A 24,606-nucleotide genomic window follows, 5' to 3' on the forward strand; every position below is an offset into this window, starting at 1 on the left:
ACCACCGCAAGGGGGAGTTAGAGCACTCATTATGTATTTGGGTCCCAAGGTTTTTATATGATCAATCATATCGAGTGGTTCCAATGGCGAATTTGACGCGAGCCACCCGTCCCTGGTAACTTTCTTCAGAAAAGATGGCTGACAAAACATTACGGTGGAAAAAATGTAAGTAATTATAATGTTATAACGAGTCAAGCAAAAAAAATGACAATTGAGATAAATATGTTAATTGATGTAAAGACAAACGATTGTGCGTATTTTTTGGTCATAAAGGTATGACTAGCTAACATTAGCCAACTACCTAGCTAGTGTTATGACATGAGTATGAAATTGTAATTTGTGTTGTTTAATGTTTTAGGGACTCCTGAGAAAACCAGCAAACCAGACTGTCGTCTTGTGAAAAAGTGGATGTAAAGAATCTAGCAAGATAAAGCATTTACTGCAAATTGAATGTACAATTGTGTTAGCTTGCCTTGCTTATATTTGCCATGCAATGCAGCTGAAGTAACTTAGCTAGGTAACTATTTATTTGCTTATTGTGTAGTGGAGGATAAAAATAACTGTATGCCTATGGATGTGTAGCTAGCGACAGTATGTAGCCGATCTGTGTATGGACCCTACAACGTTTGGTATGAATATTAGTTCAGAATCTATGAACCTCAGCTATCATAGTTGTTGTATCGACTTCAAGTCTGAATGGCATTAATGAAGCCTATGGATTGAGTAGAATATAATAACTTTATTGTGCCAAGGATGCAAGTCCTATATACATGTACTGTAGTTATTACCACACATGGGATCCCCACATTGTAGCCTGTACATTGAATATATTCACTGATCATGTACTCTTCCTTGGCAGCAAATAAAGGTGCAGTTCAGGTTTGAATCTCTGTGAGACATTCTTTTTCAGTCATATCCAATAATAGGTGTATCAAACTCCATTCTTTGAATTATGCTGTGTATGCATGTATTATGCATGTATTACAATTATACACTTCAACAGTCCTGGGACATCAATGATTACACATTGTAACTATGCAATAGACTAGAAACATGATTTAAGTAAAGGCTGATTTGTAATTCATATATACAGAAAAAAACAGTACACTACACTTCCTATGCATATCTACAGTGAGGGAAAAAAGTATTTGATCCCCTGCTGATTTTGTTCGTTTGCCCACTGACAATGAAATGATCAGTCTGTAATTTTAATGGTATGTTTATTTGAACAGTGAGAGACAGAATATCAACAAAAAAATCCAGAAAAACACATGTCAAAAATGTTATAAATTGATTTGCATTTTAATGAGGGAAATAAGTATTTGACCCCTCTTCAAAACATGACTTAGTACTTGGTGGCAAAACCCTTGTTGGCAATCACAGAGGTCAGATGTTTCTTGTAGTTGGCCACCGGGTTTGCACACATCTCAGGAGGGATTTTGTCCCACTCCTCTTTGCAGATCTTCTTCAAGTCATTAAGATTTCGAGGCTGACGTTTGGCAACTCGAACCTTCAGCTCCCTCCACAGATTTTCTATAGGATTAAGGTCTGGAGACTGGCTAGGCCACTCCAGGACCTTAATGTGCTTTTTCTTGAGCCACTCCTTTGTTGCCTTGGCCGTGTGTTTTGGGTCATTGTCATGCTGGAATACCCATCCACGACCCATTTTCAATGCCCTGGCTGAGGGAAGGAGGTTTTCACCCAAGATTTGACGGTACATGGCCCCGTCCATCGTCCCTTTGATGCGGTGAAGTTGTCCTGTCCCCTTAGCAGAAAAACACCCCCAAAGCATAATGTTTCCACCTCCATGTTTGACGGTGGGGATGGTTTCTTGGGGTCATAGGCAGCATTCCTCCTCCTCCAAACACGGCAAGTTGAGTTGATGCCAAAGAACTCCACTTTGGTCTCGTCTGACCACAACACGTTCACCCAGTTGTCCTCTGAATCATTCAGATGTTCATTGGCAAACTTCAGACGGGTATGTATATGAGCTTTCTTGAGCAGGGGGACCTTGCGGGCGCTGCAGGATTTCAGTCCTTCACGGCGTAGTGTGTTACCAATTGTTTTCTTGGTGACTATGGTCCCAGCTGCCTTGAGATCATTGACAAGATCCTCCTGTTTAGTTCTGGGCAGATTCCTCACCATTCTCATGATCATTGCAACTCCACGAGGTGAGATCTTGCATGGAGCCCTAGGCCAAGGGAGTTTGACAGTTGTTTTGTGTTTCTTCCATTTGCGAATAATCGCACCAACTGTTGTCACCTTCTCACCAAGCTGCTTGGCAATGGTCTTGTAGCCCATTCCAGCCTTGTGTAGATCTACAATCTTGTCCCTGACATCCTTGGAGAGCTCTTTGGTCTTGGCCATGGTGGAGAGTTTGGAATCTGATTGATTGATTGCTTCTGTGGACAGGTGTCTTTTATACAGGTAAGAAACTGAGATTAGGAGCACTCCCTTTAAGAGTGTGCTCCTAATCTCAGCTCGTTACCTGTATGAAAGACACCTGGGAGCCAGAAATCTTTCTGATTGAGAGGGGGTCAAATACTTATTTCCCTCATTAAAATGCAAATCAATTTATAACATTTTTGACATGCGTTTTTCTGGATATTTTTGTTGTTATTCTGTCTCTCACTGTTCAAATAAACCTACCATTAAAATTATAGACTGATCATTTCTTTGTCAGTGGGCAAACGTACAAAATCAGCAGGGGATCAAATACTTTTTTCCCTCACTGTAACTCCCTTCATCTGCATTAATCTGAATACACAGGATAGGTGAAGTATTTCAATGAGATACGTAATTTCAACCAGTGGAGAATGTGAAACGCTTTATTGAAAGTTCATTTTCCAGGTGTTATAAATACATAATACATGCATTATAAATATTTAAATTGTAATATTATATTATAAATATAAGTTAAATCTGTACTTCAATGCACATATGGTGTGCATTATAAAAAAGAGGAACAAAGAGGAGGTGGGGAGAGAGGTAAAACAGGAGTAGGGAAGACAGCATATGATTTAATGAATTACAGTGCTACCCTAATATTCTCTCAGTTCATCAAAATTACGTAGTGTCTCTAGCGGTGTCTCCTAACCAGCCTTGGGCCCCCAGTTGGTCCGAAGGTTATCTTAAGAGCGGGTGAGGTGGCGATGACAGGACTGGCTTCCTCTCTCACATCAAAACATACCTGCAGACGAGAGACAGGTGGATAGAGAGAGAGCATGATTAAGCTTTGTTTTTTATTCTAACACGGTCAGTCATCATAATCATCAGGAGGTGAAATGCAAAACTGACCTTGGATCATTAACTCTGGGACTACTACATCTCTATCTGTATTTCATTGTAAAACATCTCTTTAATAATACTTCCTGTTGACCCGACCAAATGACCTCTCACCTATGCTGTGCCCTCTGTGTCAGCCAGTTCAGATGCGGGAGGGGTTCACCAAAACAGCTGATATAACTGTGTGTGTGTAGTCTCACCTGGTGTCCACATTAAGTGGCTACAGAGTACTTTATGCTGACAAACAGACACACAAGGACCAACAATGGAAGATAATGTCATTATTAGACTTTTACATTACCAGATCTCAAATGAATACATAAATACCCCTTGAGGCTTAATGACGACTTGATCATTTGAATCCGTTGTGTAGTGCTAAGGCAATAGCTGATGAGGTGTCAGGTTCACCTCTGTACTTAAACGGTGATTATTCCAACTCTCTGTGAAATGCTGCAGATCTGCCCCGCAGATGAGGTAGGAGCACATATCCCACACAGAAGAGGTGGATATAATTTGACAGGTCAAGGTAGCCTCCTTTCTCCAAACTGTGCAGCAAGTTGTAGTACTGACATGTCACAGCACTCCGAACATCTCTCCATAAGTGTTCCACTCTAACAGAGAGAAAGAGGAAGGTTTTGTGGGGGGGGGGGGGAACCTAATCTCTGTGGTCATGTGTTCTTCCTCCATGAATAGTGAACACTGAGGTGGGTCCGAGGTTATAGAAATGCAAGTTGTGTGTGCCTCTCTGAGTGGTTACTGACTGTATGTGACGCAGACACCTATCTGAGTGAACCTGAAACATTTAAATATAGAGGGCTGTTTGTCTCACCACCGGGTTATTGCAAGGCTAACCCCCAGGGAAATCATGACTTGGTAGCAACAGGGGCTTGATAGTCCAGTGAAAATGGCTGAGTGTTTATGTGGTGTAAATCTCAAAATTAGCAGCTGACATCTTAAGGTTTTTAAAAATGTATGCATGTAAGACAGGTTCCATGTACCACAAGAAAGGCAGAGAGGAAGAGAGAAAAAGAACACAGAACAGTTTAATTACCTCTAGTTATGGACACTTTTGCCAGCAGTAAAGCTTCCATGGCCTGTTCCTCAGACAGTGAACATAAATCTGTCAATATCTACATTTTCAACCCCTTGATCAGCTGGCACTCTGAAAGTAAAGAAAATAGCTTACTTTTTATAGATATGAAAACAGTAACTGAGATATGACCGTTCACTCTAAAGCAGCAGATGTCATTTTCAGTATCCGTCAATACAGCACAGAAAGCTGGTATTGTGGTTGTTCATTAGGTATGCAAATAAATATGCGAATAAAATAATATACTTACCTTCCTTGAAAATGCATCTATACCGCCAAAGTAAAAAAAAAAAAAGCATTGGAATTAAAAGTGAAATGTTTAACCTATTAACCTGCTTCAGTATACCTTATAAATGTATGATTTGTATCAATGTGGACGAGAGACGGGAGCAGGAACAGAGTATTTTTGCCAAGCAATGCAACGAAGCTGGATCATTCTGGCAATGATACCTGCACCATCTACATGCTGCAAAGACTCCCTAACTCTTCGCCATTGTACACGATGGCCCATTGCTCGGAGACTTCCTTTGACCATTCTAAAGCCCGCATGGGGCATCCTTGCCTTAATGGCCCTGACTTTCTGGTCTAACTCTTCATCTGACATATCAGAATAGCATTCCCGGACAGACATATTGTGTTCTTTCGTTCCACTGTCATGAAATATGATTATATATCGACTATGAAGCAAATAGGACATGGCCTGCTTATGAGTTGCCATGAAAGAAAGTTAGATGAATTCAAATGAAAATGGCGAGAACAGACATTCGTAGCTAAATGTTTTTGGTTAGCTTGAGAATAATAATTGCATGATTTATCATTCTACGGTATGTATGTATCTACGTAATATAGTAGAATGTTAAGAACCGACACTGAATCGTAGGCGCTAACTACTAGCTATGTAGAAGTTGGACAGAAGAACGCCCAGTGCTGCTTACCTGAGATGCCAACATCACACAGTCCTTCGTAGGTGTCCGCTATGACTTCCTTTGTGTCGGAAAGAAAGGTTGAACAGTATTGGTTGTAGCCAAACTGACACTCAAAAAATGGCCAAAATGGAAGGTGGTTGATAGCGAAATTAAATCAGAAAATCTTTTTTTATTAAAAGTAAAAAAGTTGCTTTCAGAACAACAGTTTTGCTCTCGACAAAAAGACACAAACGTGGCCTCCCGGGTGGCGCAGTGGTCTAGGGCACTGCATCGCAGCGCTAGCTGTGCAACCAGAGACTCTGGGTTCGCGCCCAGGCTCTGTCGCAGCCGGCCGCGACCGGGAGGTCCGTGGGGCGACGCACAATTGGCCTAGCGTCGTCCGGGTTAGGGAGGGTTTGGCCGGCAGGGATATCCTTGTCTCATCGCGCACCAGCGACTCCTGTGGCGGGCCGGGCGCAGTGCGCGCTAACCAAGGTCGCCAGGTGCACGGTGTTTCCTCCCACACATTGGTGCGGCTGGCTTCCGGGTTGGATGCGCACTGTGTTAAGAAGCAGTGCGGCTTTGTTGGGTTTTGTTTCAGAGGACGCATGGCTTTCGACCTTCGTCTCTCCCGAGCCCGTACGGGAGTTGTAGCGATGAGACAAGATAGTAATTACTAACAATTGGATACCACAAAAAAGGGGGTAAAAAAAAAAAAAAGACACAAACGTACCTCCGCAGCATATAACAATTTGCCTGTGAATAACCAGACCTTCATACAAACTTGCTATACCGAATTATTGACGCACAACCGAAGATGCTGCCATATCCTGCCAGCACGCCCATAAGCGAGCCACTCAGGTGGAGAATGACGCGTGGAAGAGGGCGAGGAACGAGATGGGAGTAACAACAATTTGTTGCAAGTTGGGGAGGAGGGCTAATAGCTGAACAATAGACTATTCAACATTACTACTATTACTAAAGAATAGTCTAATAGCCGAGCTAGGTGTGAAAATAACCAATCCTATCACAGACCAAATTTGCCCTAACGACCAAGGAGGAGTTAGAGCACTGATTATGCTTTTGGGTCCCAATGCACTACTGTGTCTCTAACTGACAATGAATGGGCAAAATAAACCAAATAATAAACTGATAATTGGGCACGACTTCAAATGAAACATGCAGGAAGCAGGACCGTCACGTTGTACAGCGCCATATTTTCCGTTCCATCCTAACAGAAACCCAGAGGGTTTTTCATTTTTCATGGAATAGAAACACCATAATATTAATCAAATTCATTAAGCAAGTACCAGTCAAATGTTTGGACACACATACTAATTCCAGGATTTTTCTTTATTTTTACTATTTTCTATATTGTAAAATAATAGTGAAGACATCACAACTATGAAATAACACATATGGAATCGGTTAAGAACAATTCTTATTTACAAGGACAGCCTACTCCTTCCTCCCCTTCAGGGAATTGAACCCCGGTCCCCCGCGTGCCTGCATTTTGTAGTACAGACATGGCTTGCTCTCCCTTATGTAAGGAATTAGGCACTTTCCCATGTTTACTACAGTATGTACTGGAGGCCAAGTTTACTTGTCAGACTGCACAGTAGCCTAATAAACAAATGCAGGAGGCTTATATCTTCAAAATGCTTTATTATCCAAATGTAAAAGAATATACTGTACAATACTGTACTTCTTCATCAGCATCATTATGCTTTCGTTAATAAATTAATGACAAAAATATGAATGACAAAATGCAGATGTTGATTTAGGTATGGTTCCATAAGGAATTACTATGGGAATAAATGTCACTGATTTACATAAATATTGGAACAAAGTTGTCTAATGAAGGCAAACAATTTAGAATCCTCCAATCCTCTTATGCTGTAGCCTACTCCCGACCGTCACGTTGTACAATGCCATATTTTCCATTCCATATTTTCCATTCCATCCTAACGGAAACCCTGAGGGTTTAATTTTTTGTTTTTCTCGGAATAGAAACACCATAATATTAATCAAATTAATTGAGCCAAATTTCTTAAAATCAATCCCATATACTATGTTATTACAAAAAAGGTTTTACATTCTCTGGTAATGCCAATATGGTAGACTATCAAATGCTTCTCAAAGATGCCCTCTGGTGGTCAAACTAGCACTAACTTGCATTAACAGAAAAAAATGGCTGACAATTTGATAACGTGTCACAGAATGCTGCAGCAGCCCGCACAAGGTGTGTTGCAGTATGACGCAACTATTAAAGGAGCAACCAATGTAGTTAAGAGGCAAGGTATCACAATTTACTATGATCTCGATAGACATCTTCAATCCCCGTCTCATCTTCACAAAAACATTCTCTTTAATCTGGATATTTTCTACACAACTTAAAGAATGTAAACATATACACATTATGAAAATGCTTCAAGTTAGTGTTTGTCATAACATCTTCATTTAACTTTTAATGACATCACAAAATGTTACATATTCCACCTCTCATTATTACCAGCATTTGGAGGATGAAATATAGTGTCCCGTGTCCATGGTTTAATGTTCTAGTTTTGGGCTGTAAACTCTTCATAAGGCACACACATACATTCCAATCGCCCATGCTAGAGCAGAAAGGAATTGTCTGCTGCCTTACAATTTTCGATGGGCGTGAGGTGTCATACCTCACGAGAGTTCTGTAGAGCTGATACACTGTAACCTGATCATTTGGATCCTCACAGGAGAGTCATGACAATATGCTCATACAATTCTCCCCACTTTGTCATTTCAGCTAGCACTAGACATGTGGAGGAAGCTGATGATCGAGCCACTGCAAGCTGTCCTGATCCGGATGCTGCTCAACGAAATCAAAAAGTTGGTTCTTGGTTGATATGTACAGTAGGATTCAGCAGGGCTAGCCTGGGAGGAGAAATGCTTGAAGTACGGTGCATTCGATAAGTATTCAGACCCCTTGAATCTTTCCACATTTTGTTACGTTGCAGCTAGGTTTGCAAAATTCCGTGAACTTTCAATAAATTCCCTAGTTTTCCCAAAATCCCTGGTTGGAGGATTCCTGGAATCAGGAGGGAATGAGCAGGAAATCTGGATTCCTCCAACCAGGATATCTGGAAAAACAAAGGAATTTATTGAAAGTTTCTGGAATTTTGCAACCATAGTTGCAGCCTTATTCAAAAATCGATTTTTTAAAAAAATTCCTCATCATTCTGCACACTATACCCCATAATGACAAAGCAAAAACTGTTTTTTTAGAATGCTCCGAGACAGGATTGTGTCGAGGCACAGATCTGGGGAAGGGTACAAAAAAATGTCTGCAGCATTGAAGGTCCCTAAGAAAACAGCAGCATCATTCTTAAATGGAAGAAGATTAGAACCACCAAGCTTTTTCCTAGAGCTGGCCGCGCGGCCAAACTGAGCAATCGGAGGAGAAGGGCCTTAGTCAGGGAGGTGACCAAGAACCCGAGCTCCAGAGTTCCTCTGTGGAGATGAGAGAACCTTCCAGAAGGACAACCATCTCCGCAGCTTTCCACCAATCAGGCCTTTATGGTAGAGTGTTCAGACGGAAGCCACTCCTTAGTTAAAGGCACATGACAGCCTGCTTGGACTTTGCCTAAAGACTCTCAGACCTGGCCTGAATGCGAAGAGTCACACCTGGAGGAAACCTGGCATTATCCCTACGGTGAAGCATGGTGGTGGCATCATCATGCTGTTGGGTTGTTTTTCAGCGGCAAGGACTGGGAGACTAGTCAGGCTTGAGGAAAAGATGAATGGAGCAAAGTACAGAGAGATCCTTGATGAAAACCTGCTCCAGAGCGCTCAGGACCTCAGACTGGGGCAAAGGTTCAGCTTCCAACAGGACAACAACCCTAAGCACACAGCCAAGACAATGCAGGAGTGGCTTCGGGACATGTCTTTGAATGTCCTTGAGTGGCCCAGCCAGAGCCCCGACTTGAACCCGATCGAACAACTCTGGAGAGACCTGGGCGCTCCCCATCCAACCTGGCAGAGCTTGAGAGGATCTGCAGAGAAGAATGGGACAAGCTCTTCAAATACAGGTGTGCCAAGCTTGTAGCGTCATACCCAAGAAGACTCAAGGCTGTAATCGCTGCCAAAGGTGCTTTAGCAAACTACTGAGTAAAAGATCTGAATACCTATGTAAATATGATATTTCTGTTTTTATTTTAGCAAAAATGTCTAAACATGTTTTTGCTTTTTCATTGTGGGGTATTATAAATTGACGAGGGGAAAAACATATCAAGGGGTCTGAATACTTTCCGAATGGACTGTAGGTCTAAAATGACCAGTGCTTCTATTTAGCGGTTTGTGATTGTCTTAATGACTTGATCTCTGGGTTTGTTTCTGTGAAGGTAAAGGATGAACATTCGCTCTGTTCTGACCGTATCTATTACCGTGTTATAGCAGGCTAATACAGTTCAGGGTTACTGTTAGGCAGCTTTTGATATGTCATTTAAAACCACTAGTCACCTTTTACTCTTTTATTTACATTCTCTAGCTAGGCACAGGTTAATGCTCAACAGAAATAGTATCACTAATTGAGCTTGTCGTTCTTCTCTTCCAGTGACCGGTGTGGCGAAGACCCAAATCAGAAAGTAATCCATGGGGTTATCAACTCCTTTGTTCATGTTGAACAGTACAAGAAAAAGTTTCCTCTGAAGGTAAGCAGCTGTGCTATGTTGGAATCTAATAATACTAATTTATTTAACTTTTCCAGAAAATAATCTAAAAGTGCATAGAAAGCAAAACAAACAACATCTTTAAATTGAGATGTTAGAGATGGAGGTTGAATGTCTCCATTTGGCTTCAGATGAAAGGCTGGGAGTTCAGATTGGAAAGGCAGTGTAACTTCAGCAGATGGTACAAGCAGAGAGAGAGAAAAAGACAGCGCTTCACCAATGCACCACATCTGCTTCTCCGACAGTCAGTTCCTCCATAGGATCCGCTCCTCCGTAGGTACTGGTCCTCCATTGCAGAACATGTAGCACCCACCTGGGTTAGGCCACGGGTGCTGAAAAGCGCTCGAAAAGGCAGTGGTTAAGAACAGTCCCTGAGGCTATTTTGCCATCTCTGCAGTACTTGTTGTAATTCTTCCTGACAGATGAAAAAAAAAAAGCCGGGGCTGCATTATTTGAATCCAAACTGTTGAGCGTGAAAAACGCTGCAGCATTGCAGTTCTTGACACAAACCGTTCAAAGGCACTTAAATATTTTGTCTTGCCCATTCACCCTCTGAATGGCACACATTCTCAATTGTCTCAAGGCTTAAAAATCCTTCTTTATCCTATCTTCTGCCCTTCAGTGATTGAAGTGGATTTAACAAGTGACATCAATAAGGGATCATAGCTTTCACTTGATCAGTCTGTCATTAAAAGAGCAGGTGTTCTTGACCTCAACCCCGTGGAACACCTTTGGGATGAATTAGAACGCCGACTGCAAGCCAGGCCTAATCGCCCAACATCAGTGCCCAACCTATCTAATGCTTTTATGGCTGAATGGAACCAAGTCCCCACAGCAATGTTCCAACATCTAGTGGAAAGCCTTCCCAGAAGAGTAGAGGCTGTTATAGCACCAAAGGGGGGACCAACTCCATATTAATACATGTACATGATTTTGGAATGAGATGTTTCGACAAGCACGTGTCCACATATTTCTGGCCGTGTGTGTGTGCGTGCGAGCGCGCAGTACCAGTTAAAAATGTTAGACACACCTACTCATTCAAGTATTTTTTATTTTTTTATTTTTTTACTATTGTTTACATTGTAGAATAATAGTGAAGACATCAAAACTATGAAATAACACATATGGAATTATGTAATAACCAGAAAAGTGTTAAACAAATCAAAATTATTTTATATTTGAGATTCTTCAAAGTAGCCACTCTTTGCCTTGATGACAGCTTTGCACACTCTTGGCATTCTCTCAACCAGCTTCATGAGGTGGTCACCTGGAATGCATTTCAATTAACATTTCAATGTGCCTTCTTAAAATTTTGTGGAATTTCTTTCCTTCTTAATGCGTTTGAGCCAATCACAGTTGTGTTGTGCCAAGGTAGGAGTGGTATACAGAAGATAGCCCTATTTGGTAAAAGATCAATTCCATATAATGGCAAGAACAGATCAAATATGCAAAGAGAAACGACAGTCCATCATTACTTTAACCTTTCTGGACTACCCATCCCGGATCTGGGATCATTATCATCAGAAACGCTGACTAGCATAGCCTAGCCTAGCGCCACAGGGATATAATATAATATAATGTCATGAAATCACAAGTCCAATACAGCAAATGAAAGATAAACATCTTGTGAATCCAGCCAACATGTCCGATTTTTAAAATGTTACAGATAGCCACGACGGTCGTGACAATAGGTGTACAGTTTGTGCACTCTGTGTGTTCTCTAAACTCACTATGCAGCTCACACTCTTTTATTGTGTTTCAGTTTTATCAGGAAATCTTCGAAGGGCCATTTCTGACGAAAACGGGAGAGTATTACAAACAGGAAGCTTCCAATTTACTGCAAGAGTCCAACTGCTCACAGTATATGGAAAAGGTAAGATGGCTGTAGGTAGCCCAACTCATAGAGATCCATACAGCTATGTAAATTATAGGATCTCTATGGTCTAACTGCTCACAGTAGCCTTTAGGGAAAAGGTAAGATGGCTGCTGGACAGGACATGTATTGCTGTTCACTCCCCTCCCTTGTTACCTGCTGCTCTCTGTGGGCTGAGCATAATACGCTACACCCTGGTCATTTAGAAATCAAATTACTCCTGTTTCAACCCTCCTAATGTTATTTCTTTGACTTTTTGTACATATAATCCAAGGGCCTTAGAGCAGTCCGTTGTGACCCTAAGGAATGCCTATGTGGCAATCCGTTGAGGCTAGGATTTTAGAAAATATTGATTTAGTTCATGTGATTTGCCATGGCTGCAAATTGGTATTGAGTATTGTTGCTGTGCATTTATCGTGTTGTTGGTGTTATACTATTGGAGCCCTCCGTGACTCTCCGAGGAGACTCATGGCGCTACCAGCTGTAGCACCGTCATGTGTGTGTGTTTATGAAAATGTGTTATAATTCCAATGAAGGGGTTAAATCCTCCATCGTAAGGCTCCTTAATTGCGGGGCCTGAGTGGAAGCCCTCCACCCCTGCCCTCACCCCAGACAGTGTTGAGATGGTGTGGGAGGTCTTGTGGATGTGCTGACTTAAGAGTTGAGTCTGTGTATTTCTGTCTGACTGACTGTAGCGCAGAAACAGACAGTCCCCTACATTAGCTAGCTCACATCATGGTTGCCTTCAGGTGCGTCTGCGATGGCACCCTGTTTCCTATATTGTACACTACTTATGGGCTGTAGTCTGGTCAAAAGTCGTGCACTATATAGCGAGTAGGGTTCCATTTGGGACTCGGACTCTGTTCACAAGTGGACCTGTAAATCAGTGACAATGATAAGATTAATGTGATCGCCATTTAACAAGGATAATCACAACACTGGCTTCAAAAGGCATGGTGGCCAGTCTACAGTGTATAGGAGCATCTGTCCATCTGTTGTTGTGCTGTGTGGTGGTGACTGAAATCTCTATATATGGGATATGCTTGCTGGCGGCGTTAGCGTTGCTTATATGATGTGGTATTTTTTCCCCACACAGTCACTTATCCCAGTATAGATCTTTCCAGGTTTGTGGTCAAATTCATTCAATTCAGAAAGTAAACCAAATTTCAATTCCAACATTCTCCTCGTTGAAAGGCATTGAAGGGAATTGGAATTTCAGTGTGCCTCCTGAATTGACTGGAATTGAAATGGAATTGACCCCAACCCTGGTGCTTTCTGTTCACCTGCCTATCATTGCATTAAGTAGACAGTGCTGCAGGGTAGATTGTAGTGGGTTATTGGCTTTCAGCCCCACTGGGGTTGGGCCATTTAGCGACTTTGAAATCTGCATAATTAACCATATTAAACAAATCAATGAATCCAATGTGTTCCCTTTCTTCCCTGGCTCCACTTAGGTTTTAGGAAGGTTGAAAGATGAGGAGGTGCGATGTCGGAAGTACCTGCACCCCAGCTCATACGCCAAAGTCATCCATGAATGCCAGCAGCGGATGGTGGCGGACCACCTGCAGTTTCTCCACGGGGAGTGTCAGAACATCATCCGCCAGGAGAAGAGAGACGGTCAGTCTGGTTACAGGAGTGACGGTCAGTTTGTTTGTTACTAATAGATACAGGGGCTGGCTTAGAAGGTCTGTTACTCTAGTTAGATGGTAATTCTGTATTTAGATGGTCAAATCAGTAAGTTAGATGGTCAGGGTGCCAGGGGCTGGCTTAGAGCCAGTGTTAATTATGCACAGGTCATCCTTACATTGGCGATCAAGCAGGCTGTATTTGGGATCCTGAGTGGCGCAGCCGTTTAAGGCACTGCATCGCAGTGCCTGAGGCGTCACTACAGACCTGGGTTCGATCCCGGACTGTATCTCAACCGGCTGTGATCGGGAGTCCCATAGGGTTGCGCACAATTGGCCCAGCGTCATCCGGGTTAGGGGAGGGTTTGGCTGGGGTAGGCCGTCATTGTAAATAAGAATTTGTTCTTAACTGACTTGCCTAGTTAAATAAAGGTTAAATAAAATATAACTTGAGCTGGCTGAATCCCATATGGTTCATTGACTGACTCCCATATGTTACTGGCCATTGGATGTACAGTGCATTCGGAAAGTATTCAGACCCATTGACTTTTTACACATTTTGTTACGTTACAGCCTTATTCTAAAATTGATGAAATATGTGTTTTTCCTCATCAGTCTACACACAATACCCCATAATGACAAAGCGAAAACAGGTTTTTAGACATTTTTGCAAATTTATTCAAACTAAAAAATGGATACTTTATTTACATAAGTATTCAGACCCTTTGCTATGAGCCTCGAAATTCAGCACAGGTGCATCATGTTTATGTTTATGAGTAATCGGTGGAGAAGGTCCTTGGTCAGGGAGGTGATCAAGAACCCAAAGGTCTGACAGAACTCCAGTGTTCCTCTGTTGAGATGGGATAACCTTCCAGAAGGACAACCTTCTCTGCAGCACAGGCCTTTATGGTGGAGTCGCGAGACGGAGGCCACTCCTGAGTAAAAGGCACATGACAGCCCACTTGGAATTTGCCAAAAGGCACCTAAAAGACTCTTAGACCATAAGAAACAAGATTCTCTGGTCTGATGAAACAAAGATTGAACTCTTTTGCCTGAATGCCATGCGTCACGTCTGGAGGAAACCTGGCACCATCCCTACGGTGAAGCTTGATGGTGGCAGCATCATGCTGTGGGGATGTTTTTCAGCGGCAGGGACTGGGAGTCTAGTCAGGATCGAGGGAAAGATGAACAGAGCAAAGTACAGAGAGATCATTGATGAAAATCTGCTCCAGTGCGCTCAGGACCTCAGACTGGGGCTAAGGTTCCCCTTCCAACAGGACAATCATCCTAAGCACGCAGCCAAGACAACGTAGGAGTGGCTTTGGAACACGTCTCTGAATGTCCTTGAGTGGTCCAGCCAGAGCCCGGAATTGAACCCGATCAAACATCTCTTGAAAGACCTGAAAATAGCTGTGCAGCGACGCTCCCCATCCAACCCGACAGAGCTTGAGAGGATCTGCAAAGAATGGGAGAAACTCCCCAAATTCAGGTGTGCTTGTAGCGTCCTACCCAAGATTACTCGAGGCTGTAAACGCAGTAAACAATTTACAGTAAACAATTTACCGAGTAAAGGGACTGAATACTTATATGTAAATGTGATATTTCATGTATTTTTTTATTTTTATAAATGTGCAAAGGAAATTCCCAAAACCTGTTTATTCTTTGTCATTATGGGGTATTGTGTGTAGATTTGAGGGGAAAAACCCCAATCTAATACATTTTAGAATAAGGCTGTAACGTAACAAAATGTGGAAAAAGTCAAGGGGTCTGAATACTTTCTGAATGCACTGTAGATATCAGATTTCAAACTGAACAGAGAACCTCCACCTGTGACTGACTAAAGATCTCCACAGGTTTTGCGCAAGGTGCTTGAAGTACTTGAATTTGGCACTCTGGAATACAAGATATTTTCTCAAGTTTTTTGCTTGAAAATTACTTGAATTAAAATGAGAGGAGAACAGAAAAGAAAATGTTAAATTAAAAATATTTGAAAAATGTATTGGTCTTGAAAATGAATTTCCAGGCAGACTACCTACATAATTCCCCCCCCCCCCTCACGTGTTTCGCGCTCTGGATGCCTGGAAATTAATTTGCTCCGAACTTGATGCTCCTTGGAAGAGAAGTAACAGAGCCCATCGACCTGGTGGCTGGCTTGCCACTCAATCAGGGGCATGCCAAGACCGTCCTGGACGAAGAATGACCTTGAAGTTATACTCCCCAAGCTTCTCGAGCTACCTCGCCAGTTGACCTTCTGGTTCCTTCATCCTTATGAGCCACTGAAGGCTGCTGTGGTCGGTGCGCACAATGAAGGGTCTTCCCGAGCAGGTATTGACGGAAGTGTGTAATGAACTCCACTGCTGCTAGTAGCTCCCTCTGTGTGGTACAATAGTTTTGCTCAGTGGAGGACTGCCTCCAGCTCCCATACACTACTACGGGTTCCTCACCGTCCTGCATTTGGGACAAGACGGCTCGAATGCCGAAGTTTCAGTACGTCTGTATCAAGGATGAGGTCGCCGCTAATCGAGTGGATAGCCCAAGAAGTGGTGAGGTGGTGAGTAGCTTCTTTAAGTCTTTGAATGTCCTCCACTCCAGCCATGCCTCCTGTGGAAAACTGTAGTCGGGATGTATTGGTCTTGCAAACTGTAGTCGGGACGGCTCAGGAGAGCCTTCACTTGCTAGCTCCAGGGTCAGAGCAATTTACGGATGCTCTGGGGTAATTCCCACCTTTGTGGATATTATCCGCTGCTAATGACGAGTTAGTCTGGAATTCCTCTGAAGTAGTTAACATTTATTAAACTTGTACACCATGTGAGGCCTCGGTTTTCTCCTGTCACTGCTATTATTAAACTCTAACTGTTTTATCCTGCCAAAGTGCAGAGGAAAACGCAACAATTTCCCCTTGATGTTTCCGGACAGTGCTATTGCCAAGTCATATGCCTGTTGGGAGAAGATGATAGCCTACATGATCAATCATGGTCTTGCACCTTACTTTTGACACCATCTCCTGGACAAGTTGCAGAAGAATGATGGTTATGTGCTGCTTTTTGACAAACGACTGCAGCTCAAGCAAATTGATGTCCACGTAAGGTTTTTAGACCCCACAACCAACAGGGTTACCACACACTACCTGGACTCATCATTCATGGGACACGGTACAGCTAAGGACTGTCTCTCTCACTACAGAGTTGACAGATAAACCTAACATATCTCGCCTCCTACAAATTTCGATGGATGGACCACATGTTAACCACAAGTTTTACAGAGAATTCACTTCTGATGTCCTTGTAGAAGCCACAACCCGAGAGCTAATTGACATTGGAACATGTTCCTTGCACAGTATCCACAATGTGTTTCAAAATGTATTTGGCTCCATAGATAGGGACATAGAGGGCACTTTAAATGCTTTCTATAGACTGTCGCACGACGTCCCTGCAAGGCAAGATGATTTTGTGACAACCACAGGCTCCTCAGTTTTCCCTAAAAAGTGTTGTGGACACCTATAGGTACAAAAAACAGAGGTTGCAACTAGAGCCTTAGAGGGTTTGCCAAACCTAATAAAATCCTACAGAACACCGACATGCATTACATTCACAACTGTAAAGGAAGCAATAGCAGGCAAACTTCACCCAGCAAAACATATTCTTTTCATATTTGTAGCCAAACGCATTCAAGGGTACATACATTCCCATGCTCCCATTCCTGGCAGCAGACTGGGCAGACCTATTGACTAATGTCTTGAGCAGAGTCCTGAAAAGAGGTGACAGACACACTTACAACCCCCCTGAAACTCTCAAAATACACGGTGACAGAGGATGATGCCGTGGGTTCCTTCCAAAGATGACATTGGGTTTTCAACATGTAAGCTGCTAAAACAAAAAGCGGCTAGCAAAGTGAGTGAGAGGAGGATTTTTGCGTTTCAGAGTGACAAAAATAAGTGCCTCCTTGAGGAAGTTGATGCTCAAAACCCCGTCACTCCAGTTTTGTGAGACAGGCTGTTTGTCTTGACCGACAACAGATGGCAAGGAATCCTGCAGCTTGTGAGCGCAAATTCAAAAGTCTTCTCAAGCTTACGTAATTAAATTGAAGCATGCTCAGTGGCAGTTGGAGTGCTTCATATCGCAGGAAGTTTTGAAACATCACTCTGTTTAGTGAGTATGATCTGCCGAGGACTCCTCTGAGCACATTTTTAGAGCATCTGAAGGGTAAGGAGAACTACAGAGACCTGTGGCAAGCAACTCAAATTGTCCTTCTGCTCTCCCACTGACAGGCCTTGGTAGAAAGGGGGTATTCAGTCAACTCCGCTCTCACTGTTGTAAACAAAAAGGAGCAGCCCTACACAGCACAGAGACTGGTGTATGATGCTGTAGAGAATGCAGTAGGACTGAAGAAAGTCAACATAACGCACCAAGGATATCCTCCTGTAAGTCTGCAAGGCAGAAAAATCAAGACTACCTAGATGCACATCATGACCACAGGAGGGCAGAGAAAATAAAATTGGTAGACAATGAGGACCTCAAATAAAAAGAGATTCCTGGAAAAGGACATGGAACTCTTGCAAAAATAAATGGAAAAGGTAGCTGCAGAGGCAGACCTCCTCAATGTCCAGAGAATGCAGTATCAAGTTCAACAGCTTCAGAAGATCAATAGAAGATACAAATGCTGAGCTTGGACTGTTGTGAGCACATCACTCACACTAACTCACTCACTCACTCTCTTCAATATACACTGTTGTTTCATGTTTCATGAGATGAAATAAAAGATTCCAGAACATTTCCATACGCACAAAAGGATTATTTCTCTCAAATGTTGTGCACAAATTTGTTTACATCCCTGTGAGTGAGCATTTCTCCTTTGCTAAGATAATCCATCGACCTGACAGGTGTGGCATATTAAGAAGCTGATTAAACAGCATGATCATTACACAGGTGTACCTTGTGCTGCGGGCAATAAAAGGCCGCTAAAATGTGCAGTTTTGTCACACAAGATAATGCCACAGATGTCTCAAGTTTTGAGGGAGCTTGCATTTGGCATGCTGACTGCAGGAATGCCCACCAGAGCTGTTGCCAGAGAATGTAATATTAATTTCTCTACCTTAAGCCACCTCCGTCGTTTTAGAGAATTTGGCAGTACGTCTAACCGGCCTCACAACCTCAGACCACATGTATGAGGTTGTGTGGGCGAGCAGTTTTCTGATGTCAACATTGTGAACAGAGTGTCCCGTGGTGGTGGGGTTATGGTATAGGCAGGCATAAGCTACGGACAACAAACACAGTTGCATTTTATCAATGGCAATTTCAATGTACAGAGATACCGTGACGAGATCCTGAGGCCCATTGTCGTGCCATTCATCCGCCGCCATCACCTCATGTTTCAGCATGATAATGCACGGCCCTATGTCGCAAGGATCAATACACACTTCCCGTAAGCTGAAAATGTCCCACTTCTTCCATGGCCTGCATACTCGCCAGACATTGAGGATGTATGGGATGCTCTGGACGTGTACGACTGCGTGTTCCAGTTCCCGCCAATATCCAGCAACTTGAAGCCGTTGAAGAGGAGTGGGACCACATTCCACAGGCCACAATCAACAGCCTGATCAACTCTATGCGAAGGAGATGTGCTGTACTGCATGAGGCAAATGGTGGTCACACCAGATAATGACTGATTTTCTAATCCACGCCCCAAACTTTTTTTTAAAGGTATCTGTGACCAACATATGCATATCTGTATTCCCAGTCATGTGATATCCATAGATTAGGGCCTCATGAATTCATTGACTGATTTCCTTATATGAACTGAACCTCAGTAAAATCATTGAAATTGCTGCGTTTCTTTGTTGTTCAGTATAATTCAATTAACTTTATTGACATGGAAATGTTTTAGATTGTTGTTGAAATTAAATGGAATGTTTTCAGAGAGACAAAGGTCCTGTCTACCACTCTGAATAATGTATCAGGTGAGCTGTGATGTTGATCTTTGCGGTGTACACACTATGTTACATGTGTGCTATGCCCATGGATGTGTTTTTTATTATTAACTGGGTGGTTTGATCCATGAATGCTGATTGGCTGAAAGTCGTTGTATATCAGACCGTATACCACGGGTATGACAAAGTATGTATTTTTACTGCTCTAATTACATTGGTAACCAGTTTATAATAGCAATAAGGCTCTTCGGTGGTTTGTGATATATGGGGCCGCGATATGTCGTGCCTAACAGCCCTTAGCAGTGATATATCGGCCATATACCAGACCTCCTCAAGCCTTATTGCTTAATTAGACAAAAGGTAGCTAGTTTTCTCACCTTCATCTACCATTTGCTTTCAAAGTCTTTATTTCAACCATTATCACTATTAGCTAAACACATCTTATTCCGTATTCTCATCTCTCTGATAAATTGTTCAGACTGCCATCTATTATATACAATTTCAATAATGCATCTAAATCCAACTCTCTCTCTCTCTCTCTCTCATATTAAATTAACTTTATTGACATGGACATTTTTGAGATTGTTGTTGAAAATGGTTCAACATAAAACATTTTGGTCTGTAACCTAAAATAAAAGGTTGTTTTATTGTCATTGAGTTTGTTTTACACAATCATGTTGATCTCATTGACTGATCCATAGCGCCATTTATGAATTTGAATTCACCAGAAACAGGTTGTTGTGACTTCAAAGATTATTGCGGCTACAGTATTTAAAATCAAATCAAACTTTATTTGTCACATATACAACATGTGTAGACCTTACCATGAAATGCTTGCTTCCAAGCCCTTAACCAACAGTGCAGTTCAAGAAAGAGTTAAGCATATTGTGATGTCAATTAAACAATATTACATAACATGAACACAATTGCATAGTTACTACACTATTTAGTAGCTATTGAGTAGTAGATTCCCAAATTCCCTATAGTAATACAATACGGTCATTAAGCTGGAATTGTGTAGTAATGCGAATAGGAAATGTGTTCACCAGTAGGCACGTCCCGAAACTGCTCATCACTTCTCAAATTACAACATCATCACTACTGACGTACTACTCAAGTATGTAGTAATTACGTATTGAAAGACGTGTTATTGGGTATAACTGGGGTAGTGATGAATAGAACATGTATATGTTAGGAAGTATTACAAATTGATGGTCCTTGAAAATTAACATTAGTGCTTGAAAATGTACTTGAAAGTCCTTGAATTTGGCTTGTCTGTCTGTACGAACCCTGTCTCTATGACTGACTCTCCCCTGGCTCCGTCTGTCTCTGCCTTCCTTCTGGTCTCGCTCTCCTCTCCCCTCTTTCTCCCTCTTGCTACCCCATACAGACATGGCTAACATGTACACCCTGCTGAGAGCCGTGTCCAGCGGCTTACCCCACATGATCCAGGAGCTCCAGATCCATATCCACGACGAGGGCCTCCGAGCCACCAGTAACCTCTCTCAGGAAAACGTACGTCACATCTTTGTGTATCACTATACGTTATCATTGTACGTTATCTGATTATCGTCATTGTAAATGTATAACAGCACCCCGCTAATCCTTTTGTCTAAATGTATTGTTTTTGGACTTCAAACACTACATTGTTGCTGTACATTATCAGTATGTATTATCAGTAGGCCTATGCATTATCAGATTACCATTATCACAAACATAATATTCACAACTCACTACTAATTCTCCTGTTGTGTTGTTACCTCCTCAGATGCCAACCCTCTTTGTGGAGTCCGTGTTAGAGGTTCACAGTAAATTTGTTCAGCTCATTAACACAGTCCTGAATGGGGATCAGCACTTCATGAGCGCACTTGATAAGGTATTAATGTTATGACTCCCTGGCTGGCAGGCTTAGAGGGGAAATCAGAATCTGGACACTAGGGACAGGTCAAGCCAGTAGGTGGCACCAGTGAGTGGTGTTTGTGTTCACTATGGAATGTGTCTCCATATTGTTTCTCACAAGATTGTTCCGAAGGATCTGCATAAGTTAAAACATAACTTTTAACTATATTTATTAGTTGATGTCTTAGCTGTGGATGTACTGAAACTGATGGGGGTGGAAGAATTACTGGTTTGTTTGATCCTCCCCAGGCTTTGACTTCAGTGGTTAACTACAGGGAGCCCAAATCCATCTGCAAAGCACCTGAACTGGTGAGTGTGAGACTCATTCATGACACCTGAGGTTAGGACATGTGTGGGGGGTATCAGATAAGACCATAGTGATAAACTAAGTTAAAACCCTGTACACAGCAGTTCGTCAAGAGCTCTACTACTTTATCTGTGTTTTTTTTCAACATTTGTTTTGAGGACCATAGTAAAGTCTTGACCTTGTGTTGTTTTTCCCTTTACCCATGTAGCTCGCTAAGTATTGTGACAATCTGCTCAAGAAGTCTGCAAAGGGAATGACAGAGAACGAGGTGGAGGACAAGCTGACTAGCTTCATCACCGTGTTCAAGTACATAGACGACAAGGACGTTTTTCAAAAGGTAGCTGATAGACCGGCATTAGCGTTTTTACTCTCATTATCACAAATGACCAGCGATATTGACAGCTAGTATGGCTGCTTTTTACTCCTTCCAGGCTGAATTTGGAATTCGCCAAAGAGCATTATCTAAAAATAAATACAAATAAAACGTTTTTGGAGACTGAGATGTTGAATTGATGTCTTATGTTTTCTTTTTAACCATGTTGATGACTCACTCTCTTGCCCCCCTCTCACTTTCACTCTCTCTCCCACTCTGTCGCTTCTTTCTCTTTTGTACAGTTTTATGCAAGAATGTTAGCAAAGAGGTTAATACACGGGCTGTCCTTGTCCATGGACTCAGAGGAAGCCATGATCAACAAACTAAAGGTGAAATAAGACTCCTTTTAACTTTATCAGGTGCATTTCAGGGTCTTTTATGCCTAAAGTAAGCATTTTCCAAGCCAGAATGTCCCATATGGCAGGAGCATATCTCCTGTTTCTGTAGCATGAGGCAGCTTGATGTACAGGTACACCCTCTCTGGACAAGACACTAAACAATGCCATTTATTAATGCCATGATTGAGCATCACTCGCTAAACTGTCAGTCTTTCCCTTTAATCTAGTATCCCACATAACTTTCAAACGAAGCCCTACAGCATGTGCTTCTCAATGCAGTATAGTAAATGTCTTCTAGCTGTGTGACTCCACTGTACTCGAATGCGTCTGTCATGTGTGATATTTGGCCGTAATGATGGACTTGTTTATTATAGTGTTTGTACTGGTGCACGTCTTTCATTCATACATACATACACACACACACACACACGTTCTCTCCCCCACTACAGCAAGCATGCGGCTACGAGTTCACGAGCAAGCTCCACAGAATGTACACAGACATGAGCGTCAGCGCAGACCTGAACAACAAATTCAACAACTTCATCAAGACCCAGGAGTCACCGGTTGACCTGGGAATCAGCTTCCAGATCTATGTATTACAGGTGAGAGGGGTTTAGAAGTCTCACATAAATTCATATCTTTATTGTCCGCAAATGTGTATAGTGCAGTCAGGGTAAGAAACAACATTAAAACAATAACAACCATACAACATGATATAGACATATACATTTTCTGTCCATTAAAATAACATCAAATTGGTCAGAAATACAGTGTAGACATTGTTAATGTTGTAAATTACTATTGTAGCTGGAAACGGCTGATTTTTTTATGGAATATCTACATAGGCGTACAGAGGCCCATTGTCAGCAACCATCACTCCTGTGTTCCAATGGCACGTTGTGTTAACTAATCCAAGATTATTATTTTAAAAGGCTAATTGATCATTAGAAAACCCAAATGCAATTGTTAGCACAGTAGTAAAACTGTAGTGCTGATTAAAGAAGCAATAAAACTGTCCTTCTTTCTTCTTTAGACTAGTTGAGTATCTGGAGCATCAGCATTTGTGGGTTCGATTACAGGCTCAAAATAGCCAGAAACAAAGACCTTTCTTCTGAAACTTGTCAGTCTATTCTTGTTCTGAGAAATTAAGGCTGTTCCATGCGAGAAATTGCCATGAAACTGAAGATCTCGTACAACGCTGTGTACCACTCCCTTCAGCAAACAGCGCAAACTGTCTCTAACCAGAATAGAAAGAGGAGTGGGAGGCTCCGGTGCACAACTGAGCAAGAGGACAAGTACATTAGAGTATCTAGTTTGAGAAACAGACTCCTCACAAGTCCTCAACTGGCAACTTCATTAAATAGTACCCGCAAAACACCAGTCATAACGTCAACAGTGAAGAGGCGACTCCAAGATGCTGGCCTACAAGGACATTTCTAAATGACCCCAAACTTTTGAATGTTAGTGTATATTATGGATAGCAAAGATATCAGGTAGTCATGAAATAGGAGCAATCATGTGCAAATGTGCAGTCGTCACCCATATTAATAGATAGACATTACTTTATGTGCAGGTTAAGCAGGTTGATAGCTCACCAATATTATTGGATAGACATCCAAATACACCTCTGCTGTTTTCAATCAGGATCTCAGCGATCACTGCCTCATTGCCTGCATCCGCTATGGGTCCGTGGTCAAACGACCACCCCTCATCACTGTCAAACGCTCCCTAAAACACTTCTGCGAGTAGGCCTTTCTAATCGACCTGGCCCAGGTATCCTGGAAGGATATTGACCTCATCCCGTCAGTCGAGGATGCCTGGTCGTTCTTTAAAAGTAATTTCCTCACCATCTTAAATAAGCATGCCCCTTTCAAAAAATGTAGAACTAAGAACAGATATAGCCCTTGGTTCACTCCAGACCTGACTGCCCTTGACCAGCACAAAAACATCCTGTGACGGACTGCAATAGCATCGAATAGTCCCCGCGATATGCAACTGTTCAGGGAAGTCAGGAACCAATACACAGAGTCATTCAGGAAAGCAAAGGCTAGCTTTTTCAAACAGAAATATGCATCCTGTAGCTCTAACTCCAAAAAGCTTTGGGACACTGTAAAGTCCATGGAGAACAAGAGCACCTCCTCCAAGCTGCCCACTGCACTGAGGCTAGGCGACACGGTCACCATCGATAAATCCATGATAATCGAAAATTTCAATAAGCATTTCTCTACGGCTGGCCATGCTTTCCTCCTGGTTACCCCAACCCCGGCCAACAGCTCCGC

General features: G+C 42.3%; 1 protein-coding gene across 5 annotated transcripts in view; it reads left to right on the forward strand.

Annotated features, from left to right (window-relative positions):
- LOC139532074 (cullin-2) overlaps positions 1 to 24,606 on the forward strand; it is a 50,349-nt gene that overhangs the window by 16,093 nt on the left and 9,650 nt on the right. For 3 of the 5 annotated variants that reach the window (XM_071329203.1, XM_071329206.1, XM_071329204.1), the window contains exons 6-15: positions 8,066 to 8,148; positions 9,872 to 9,968; positions 11,749 to 11,859; positions 13,314 to 13,500; positions 20,801 to 20,925; positions 21,179 to 21,286; positions 21,559 to 21,618; positions 21,825 to 21,953; positions 22,232 to 22,318; positions 22,777 to 22,929. In XM_071329203.1, coding sequence (XP_071185304.1) covers positions 8,066 to 8,148; positions 9,872 to 9,968; positions 11,749 to 11,859; positions 13,314 to 13,500; positions 20,801 to 20,925; positions 21,179 to 21,286; positions 21,559 to 21,618; positions 21,825 to 21,953; positions 22,232 to 22,318; positions 22,777 to 22,929 — 1,140 coding nt within the window. The remainder of the gene's footprint in view (positions 1 to 8,065; positions 8,149 to 9,871; positions 9,969 to 11,748; positions 11,860 to 13,313; positions 13,501 to 20,800; positions 20,926 to 21,178; positions 21,287 to 21,558; positions 21,619 to 21,824; positions 21,954 to 22,231; positions 22,319 to 22,776; positions 22,930 to 24,606) is intronic. The other 2 variants (XM_071329205.1, XM_071329207.1) reach the window with 1 other exon arrangement.

This window comes from Salvelinus alpinus, chromosome 10 (assembly GCF_045679555.1).
Source record: "Salvelinus alpinus chromosome 10, SLU_Salpinus.1, whole genome shotgun sequence".
Taxonomy (NCBI): domain Eukaryota; kingdom Metazoa; phylum Chordata; class Actinopteri; order Salmoniformes; family Salmonidae; genus Salvelinus; species Salvelinus alpinus.